The 9,434-nt window shown below is 33.4% G+C and overlaps 1 protein-coding gene across 1 annotated transcript; it reads left to right on the top strand.

The window, feature by feature from the left end:
* Positions 1-6,300: 6,300 nt before the first annotated feature.
* On the top strand, positions 6,301-7,011 carry LOC111048128 (EKC/KEOPS complex subunit TPRKB). The gene has a single exon (XM_022333995.2). The coding sequence runs from the start codon at positions 6,435-6,437 to the stop codon at positions 6,978-6,980; it is 546 nt and encodes a 181-aa protein (XP_022189687.2). The 5' UTR covers positions 6,301-6,434; the 3' UTR covers positions 6,981-7,011.
* The last annotated feature ends 2,423 nt before the right edge of the window (positions 7,012-9,434 follow it).

Raw genomic sequence — 9,434 nt, 5'->3', positions numbered from 1 at the left:
TGTCTGAAGGGGATATAAATGTCACTTGTATTAAAATGTATAATAAATTACAGATAGCTTGAAGTCGATTAATAATAATGCTTTGTTCAAAAAAAACCTTGAAAAGTTTGTTGTAGAAGGAGAGTTTTACTCGTTGAATGAGTTTTGTCTGGCTGACTTCCTCTGACCTTTTATTATGTTAACTATATCCAAAAGACATGTTACACATTACCTATGTGTATATAATTGTACTTATGACGACTGCGATATACAGACATTTCTTGATATTGTATTTATGCAGAAAAAAAAGAATTTTAATTTGAAAAGTAAAAATACGAACTCACCAGTGCCAGTGTGTTATCCAACATTAAGAGCTCACTGATGAAATACAATGGGTTCTCCATCAGCAATCCCCTTCAGCGCGCCCTGAAATCGCCAGGTCGACAGGTCTCTTGCCGCTATTGGCAGCTTGTTGAATAGTCTCACAGACAGGTGGGCAAGGCCAGTTCGCAGCTTGCTCAGCCTCTGCTACGGTACGTCTAATCTATGGCTCCCCCTTGTATTGTAGGTATGAAAACTCTGCCTGGTGGCAAGATCACCCACATTCGTATGTGTCCTGCAAAGCGTATGAAAAATATATAGTGCAAATACTGTAATTATCCTCTCTCTCTAACAAAGAGAGGACGGCAATGAGCCAGTCTATCTTAAATATAATATATGAACATACTGAGTTATATTCCATAAATAATTAAATATACACTGCCTAATATAAAAGAGTACAGAGGTATAGAAATCAATTCAGTAAAAGGATAAGAAGCAGTGAAGTTCTCCGCTATTCAACATTTAAGAATGTAACCATGACAAGAATATTCAGGAGCAAATGAAGCACTGTCTTCATGATCAATTGTGTGAATGATGGCTGGAAACTTCCATTGGTACTCGGAGTCAATGGAGTACAAAAACGAACTTAGAGTAGCATTTAGCATTTGTATCAACAAATTTATCACCATTGCAAAATTCAATTGAAAGTAGTTTTATCAATGTTACTACAGAATAGAACCGTGTCATCAATCACATAAGATATAGGCTACAATAGACACGCAATCAAATTGGAAAATATACTATTTTACAGCACATTATTTTCAAATAAATCAAGAATGGACTGCTCAGGCTAACTTTTCTATTTAATCACTTTATTTCATCAAAATTCCTTCAAGCTATTTATTCTCCAGTTCCAGTAAATACAATAGACATAAAAAGTTATCTCAAGCATTAAATTGGATTATCTTCAATTTTGAACACAGGTTTACTACTTTTATTCATCTTAAATACAGAAGGTACTGTTTAGGTACTTAGGTACTGTATGTGAGTAATAAAGAAGCAAGTTATTCACGAACAAGACTCGCAATCTCCATTTATGTCAGCCTTGAAGAGAATAATGTGAGTTTGATTTCGAAAACTCTTTGACTGTAGTAATTTATGAAATATTAATTTCCAGCATTTGAAGGTAACTTTTTTAATGATATTATGTTCATATAATAATGCAGTTTATAGATTAGGTATTTGTCAATCTGGCATAATTGACTTGTAACTGAGTTTAGCAAACCTCTTGAAATTGAGAATATTTATGTATAGTTCTATAGTGAGGTCCAAATTACTAGTAGTTCTGTGATCAGTAGACCTCGCGCTCAGTAAGTTACATTGACCTGTTGATATGTTTTCTCAAAAATTAATAAATAATTTATCAATTTAAAATGTCTAGAAAAATCCAGAATAAATATAGAGCTTTCTGTCCTATCGTACCGTGACGTGTCGTCCCGGAATGTGAGTGTGAGCGCTGTTATCAGGTCTGGCTGTAACTGTCTACAACGTTGATGGAAAGATACATTTTCAAGATGTTCGATGTTTTTGAACGGGTAGTATTATAGTCAACTGTCTACTAACGTTGATGGAAAGATAATTTTCAAGATGTTCGATGTTTTTGAACGGGTAGTATTATAGTCCACTAGACAGCTGATTTATGATAAATAATAATTCCATAGTCTGATTTTTACTCTAATATTGGCGTATGAAGGAGGCTCCTTTTTCCTTTTATATTATCCTTGAAATGCAAAATTTCCAAAACCTTGTATATACGTCGACGCGCAATTTAAAAAGGAACACATATACATGTCAAATTTCATGAAAATCTATTACCGCGTTTCGCCGTAAATGCGCAACATATAAACATTTAAACATTAAGAGAAATGCCAAACCGTCGACTTGAATCTTAGACCTCACTTCGCTCGTTCAAAAATGGCAGTGGAAAAAGATAGAAGAATAGCGTTGCCGATTATCTGTTTTGCCACTGCCTTCTATAGAATATAGCTGATGAAATATTAATTGTTCATTCATGTTGAAATTATTCAATTATATTTTATTCGTAAAGACATCTATTTTCAATGATTTTCATGTTTGAGATAAAATATTTTTCAATTAATAATATTTCTCAATTGTTGAAAAACGATATGGCAACGTTGTAGAGGTAGAGAAGGATGGCGCTATCTGCTTTGTCGAACGATAGACGAGGATAACAACACCAATTTTTATCAAATACTGCCATTATAGCGTGGACCTCACTACAGGTGCACTATAGCACACAGTGACACAGGACACGTCAAGTCACGGCTGTCATGAATAAACTGCTCATGCTAACTTTTCTATTTAATCACTTTATTTTTACTAATAAAAAGAACGGTTCGGATTCAAATCTGACTGCTAGTTGTTTTTTTATTATTAAAAAAGTGATTTAATAATAAGCAGTTCGTGATGGAAAACAACATTGAAGTTTTCTAATTTATGCTAATGAACATATTATAATGATGTTGAATGGAGCTCAAAATCAGTTGATATCAACTAGCCAACTTTGAAAAGGAGAATAACATTTTTGATGAGAGCTACAATCGAAATTAATTGCTATTTTCAGTGGCGTAAATAACGCCAATGCAACCAATGCGGTGCATTGGGGCGCAGGCCAGGTGGGCGTGAAAAACTGATATTCTAGAAAATTATCACAAAAATGTAGCAAAACTCTTAGTAGTTTATCGTAGTATAGTAGTTTATCGTTTATAGTATTAAAGTTTATCGAAAATTTGGCCACGCAATTGTATTCGTTATACCATAGAAAAAGAATAGATTTAGTTCATATCTGGTTTTACTAGCAATACCATACCATGAACTCTTATATTTGATAATTATGATTAAACTAATTATATTTATTTGACTAATCCTCCTTCAATTGGATAGAGATAGTATAATTAGTCCAGGCAATGAATGCTCAAAAAAGGGTATAGAGGGAAAAATTTGGAAGACAATTTTCGACCCTGCAGTTCTGTTTAAGTTAGTGAGGAGGTAAACATATCAAGAGTTTCCCTGTGATAAGAAAGTGAGGGAGTGGTCCAGCTTTCGCGTTGTTTGGTCGGTATGGCGTTATGGTCTTACAAAAAGTATTCTATTTTATTATTAATTCAAGTGAAATTAATTCACTTTAATTTGACGTGCTCTATCCCGTCCTGATGTAGGATAGAAATGTTTTTGTTCTACTTGAAAAAGACTCTGATGAGTTATCTTGCTTTCTCAGTTCTCACTATCATCTAGGACACAGCAAATTTAAGGTAGGACATGAAAAAAAAACAGTTACTCCTAATCTTGAAAACATTTATAGAAATAGAATGTTCAATATATTTTAATATTATTCCCAAGTATTTTTTTTTCATTTCAATAATAGCCTCTCCCTCTTTAATGGGCCCTTTTTCATCTCCACACACTGTTACTGAACATGTAATTGAGGAGGAACAATTGGTTAAAAATGCATGAAAAAGATTTTTGCCAATCCCGGGATCCCGCCATTGATATTGGATAATCCCTAAATACCGGGATTGGAAATCAGTCCCGGGATTGACATCCCTATTTGTAATATTGCAGGAGGTACTGGGTTTGATTCTCGGGCTGGCGTATAAGCATAGAGAAACAAAAGCTCATTTCGCTATAACTTACGCTATTGTTTCTCTATGGTATAAGTTAAATTTTATAGAGTATGTGGCTCTCATCAAAATTCCTTCAAGCTATTATTCTCCAGTATCTCTCGTTGTAAATATTTTCAGTAGCAGAGATCTTTGGGTAGTTGATAGCAATTAATTTGGAGTTTTGTTTAGCATTAGAGTAGCATTGTATCAACAAATTTATTAACATTGCAAAATTCAATAGAAAGTTTTATCAATGTTACTACAGAATAGAACAGTGTCATCAATCACTTAAGATACAATAGACACGTAATCAAATTGGGAAAATATACTATTTTACAGCACATTATTTTCAAATAAATCAAGAATGGACTGCTCATGCTAACTTTTCTATTTAATCACTTTATTTCATCAAAATTCCTTCAAGCTATTTATTCTCCAGTTCCAGTAAATACAATAGACATAACAAGCATTAAATTAATTATCTTCAATTTTGAAAACAGGTTTACCATTTTTATCCATCTTTAATACAGAAGGTACTGTTTAGGTACTAGGTAGGTACTGTATGTGAGTAATAAAGAAGCAAGTTATTCACGAACAAGACTCGCAATCTCCATTTATGTCAGCCTTGAAGAGAATAAAGTGAGTTTGATTTCAAAAACTCTTTGACTGTAGTAATTTATGAAATATTAATTTCCAGCATTTGAAGGTAACTTGTTGAATGATATTAGGCTATGTTCATATAATAATGCAGTTTATATATTAGGTATTATTGTCAATCTAGCATAATTGACCTGTAACTGACCTCATCAAATGACCATAAACATTACTTGTTTGTGTTAATTTGTCTATTTCACTTTTAGTAACAAGCAATGAGGAATAAAAAGGAATGGTACAGTACTTCAAGTACCGGTTTACAGTATAGGGTATAGAGACCAACCCCAATTTTTGAAAAATTACTCCTACCCCCTAAATGATTCAGTGAATGAGCTATCAACTATTCTCCTCACAGATTTCTTCTGCCATCACAGCACATCTTCAGCGGTTTAGCACACAAGAGAAATTACCCCTTAGTAGGATTCCACACAGCAGTATTATCAAATGAACATGGAAAATTTTAATGGAAGGGTTGTTTTCTATGAAGAAACATTTTTGAATATTAAAAGGCTTATTTCAAAATAAGACTTGATTGTAAAAAGATAATTTGAATTACACAATGTATACTATGCTACTGATGGTGCAGATGTCTAAAATGAGGTTGGTTAAGGTCATATCACAAGTGAAATGCATAATTATTATTTAGCGGTGTCAAAAAGTGGGTTTTTCAATTTACTGTGAAATAATATACATCGTATAAAGTATATAAATACTGATGTACCGTACGACTTACTGCTACTGTACAAAAATTGACTGGTACTGCTGAAAAATACACTATTTCAATTACAGAATTAACAAGTAGCCTAAACCTCTCATAAGTCCTAGAAATATTTTTTCCCAACAAATAGCTATCAAATAATATTAACAATTGTTGGATAATAGCTATTTGGGAATAGCTGGAAAATAGATTCAAACTGGTCTTATTGTTATTTTATTCTTATTTCCAAATTCAAACTTACTTTTATCTTGACAAAAAAGTAAAAAATGCAAGTAATCGCTTATCATTGAATTTTAAAATCTAAACAGGCTCTTTATATTTTATTTTGTCTCTAAACTATTTTATAGTAGTATTGCGCAATTTTTACGTTATTCATATTATTTAAACATACTATAGTAAGGTCCAAGTTATAATGGCAGTGTTTGATTAGCAATGGTTCCTTGTCTATCATTCAACAAAGTGTATAGCGCTATCTCTTTCTCGTTTTGCTCTGTGTCCAGATTGTCTTTTACAATGTAGAATTAAAAATTAATCAAACAAAATATTTTATCTTAATTAGTATGAAATAATATTGAAAAATAAAATTTCTTGCTTAATAAAATATAACTTAATTGATTTTTTAAACGAGAATGAACAGTTAAATATATTAAATCAATAAACATGTATCAGCTAGCGCCCATAGAAGGCATTGACAAGACAGAGGATCGGCAACGTTGTTCTCTTATCTTTCTCCACTGCCATTATAGCGTGGACCTCACTATTACCAAGTACTGTCCAGTCTTGCCTGATGACGTCAGATTTTCCCAGTTGCTTCAGTCCTCAATTTGAACTGTCTACTCTATAAATCTCCACGTCTTTGGACTAAGAGCAAAAAGAGTAGACGACAAAACATAACCTAAAAAGTGAAAATTGAATCTTATGACAGTAAACATAAAACGTGTTTAGCTTTTAGCCAGACTTTATTTATATTGGTTTTATTATCTTACACTACTAGATCTAACAGTGAATTACTATATTATATACATTTCATTTGATTATTAATGTTGCTTTTCCATTAGATCAATTAATAAGTGAACTGTATGACTTTGTTTGAGACTAAGCGTGAAAACGAAATGATTTCCTACGACTTAGAATTTGATTTTAAAATGCATGTTAAACTTGCATCGAATGTGAAGAACTCCAAGGAAATATCCGAACGATTAAAAAGTGGTAATTTGAACTGTGCGTTAATAAGACCCCATCTAGTTTTAGACCCCTTTCAGATCGCCGTTGCTGCAAACAAAGCCGTTTACAATATGAAGATGTCTAATCTTGTGACCAAAAACATCAACAGTGAGATAATCTTCAACTTGGGCATTACGAGGAACATTAGTGCTTCATTCAAAGATTTCGGAATAAGAATTGATGATGATAATTTTCTGGTTGTCATAATTGGTGATGAACAGACTGCCGAAGACATTTGGCGGCTAATTGAATGTTCCTATGCCTTTCCATCATCCATCAAACTGAGAGACTATAATGATGAAAATGCAATATCCAAATATTATAAAATTTCGGAAAATGAATTGAATGCTTCAGATTTACTAAGTTCAGTAGTTTCAAGAATAGCTATAAAAGGAATTTGAGCTGATTAAACATAATTTCATAAATTTGCAATGGTTTATCATTAACTATTCCATTTTCAAATAGAAACAAAGGATCACTTTTTGAATTGTTAATCATTTCGGTTTAATTCATTGTTTCCACGATATAAGCGTGGAATTAAAATAAAGCTGGAAAATGCAACTTTTAAACCAACCTCATCCCTTTGGGGTAGGGTTGGGTACTTTTTGATATGTTGTCCTCCTTACTATTCCCAGCTAAGCTGCAAAGCCAAAAATTGTTTACGAAAAATTCCTTCGTCAATAAATTGGTTTATTGTTGCTAGACTGGAGATTTCACACTTAATACTAAAGCTGCTGCAGTCCTAGGGAAATGCGTAACAATGTGAAATCATACATCAAATTGAAGAGAATCCATTGCTCTATAAGCTCATAATCAGCATGCATTTTTTCCATCAATTTTGAAAAAATTGTAAGAGCAAAAATAACAACAGGTGGGAGGAAAACTGTTTTTCCAAAAATGTTAGACCTTGAAGAGCGGATACCACAAAAAATATAGAAAAAATGATATTGTAGGAAATTGTGTAAGCTTCAATTCTGTATAAAACAGTAATGTTCGTAAAATACATAGTTTTAGAGTATATGCGAAAAAACAAAAAATGGTACCTTTGAACCTAATCTTCCAAATTTACCCTCTATAACATTTCCTTGACTGGACTACTTCCGAATTAGTTCTTGAAAAATGTGAGAAAACGCAGTAGAACCGCCTATCCTAGGCATAACTTTGGAGTACTTTTATTTAGACACTAGCCGTCAGGCTCGCTTTGCTCGCCATATCCGTATAGCCAGGGGGCTCCGCCCCCTGACCCCCGACTGGTTCGGCCAAAAATGAGATCAGCAGGCTCGCTTCGCTCGCCTGCATTTTTCATTTGAGCATTTTTATCATATGTTAGGACGATCCAGTCGGGGGTCCAGACTAAACGTCTGGCTAAACGGATATGGCGAGCCTGACGGCTAGTAATATAATATTCCCAGAATAGCTCCGATTGAAGTAGCAGTGCCCAATCAATTTTTCCGCAATAAGTGCATTTCAATCTTCAACTTGGTGCCAACCTAACAAAGTCAACTCAACTTAATGCCAACCTGACAAAATTATTTAGTTACCAGTTAACAACTGTTTCGAAGAGGTACTCTCTCTAGATTATAGTTCTATATTAACATATGGTATGGCCTTTTTTCAATATAATTAAGATAATAAGAAGAATATACATGCTAAAAGACGAACTTTAAACCCTTAGAGTTGAAATATTGCCAAAAGATTTCTTAGTGCGCCTCTAAAGGGTCAACTGAACATACCTACCAAATTTGAACGTTTTTGGTCCGGTAGATTTTAGTTCTGCGAGTGAGTGAGTCAGTCAGTCAGTGAGTGCCATTTCGCTTTTATATATATAGATGAATCACTTGTGTGATTACATAAGTATGTTACTCAAGTTACACAAGTAACAATACCAAAAAATCTGATGTGGCGCACTCACACAACTTTCCTTGCCATTATGATAATTAATCACCTGACGCTAGTGTTCACGCGCATCATCAGGTTTACTATTCAAAATCTGAGCCAGCTGGTGACAGGACGCTGGAGACACACAAAGTCTGTTATCTATTCATAGTGAATGATTCAATAGAATCAACAGTTTGCAATTGAATAATCACATTTTCTCAAATTTCGAGCTTATTTTCAATTTCAGGTAAAAATGTTACTGAGACCTGGGGCCTGTTTCATAAAAGTTACAAGTCCTGTAATACAGGAGAATCACCATTACATTACATGCTCAATATAGCCGATAAAATCAGCTGTTCCTGTATTACTGAACTTCTAAATTTTATGAAACAGGCCCTGATCATTGGAATCTAAAATCAAACTTTGCATAGATAGGGCTGAGCTCCTGAAATTTTTACAGATATGGGACTTGAGGCAGTTGATATAGCTCATCAATGACTATTTTAGGTATAAATTTGATCGAAATCGTTAGAGCCATTTTCGAGAAAATCGCGAAAAACCTGTTTTTGACAACATTTTTGCCATTTTAGCCGCCATTTTGAATTGCATTTGATTGGAATTGTTCGTGTCAGATCCTTATAGTGTAAGGACCATAAGTTCCAAATTTCAAGTCATTCCGTTAATTGGGAGATGAGATATCGTGTACACATACGCACATACAGACCAATAGAGATTTTCATGCCTAATCTTTTCTACTTGGAATTTTTTATTAAATTGTATCTGAAGACTGATATTTGGGAATCTAAAATCAAACTTTGCATAGATGGGGCAGAGCTCCTATATTTTTTAAAGATATAGGACTTGTGGCAGTTGATAGAGCTTATCAGCAATGATGACTATTTTAGGTATAAATTTGATCAAAATCTTTTGAACCGTTTTCGAGAAAATCGCAAAAAAACTGTTTTTGACAACATTTT

Source organism: Nilaparvata lugens, chromosome 3, assembly GCF_014356525.2.
Source record: "Nilaparvata lugens isolate BPH chromosome 3, ASM1435652v1, whole genome shotgun sequence".
NCBI classification, from domain to species: Eukaryota; Metazoa; Arthropoda; class Insecta; order Hemiptera; family Delphacidae; genus Nilaparvata; species Nilaparvata lugens.
This window is presented reverse-complemented; position numbering and strand designations above follow the sequence as displayed.

Bases quoted from the DNA above. Each gene is read 5' to 3' on its own strand.
- LOC111048128 (XM_022333995.2), top strand. From the start codon at position 6,435: ATGACTTTGTTTGAGACTAAGCGTGAAAACGAAATGATTTCCTACGAC.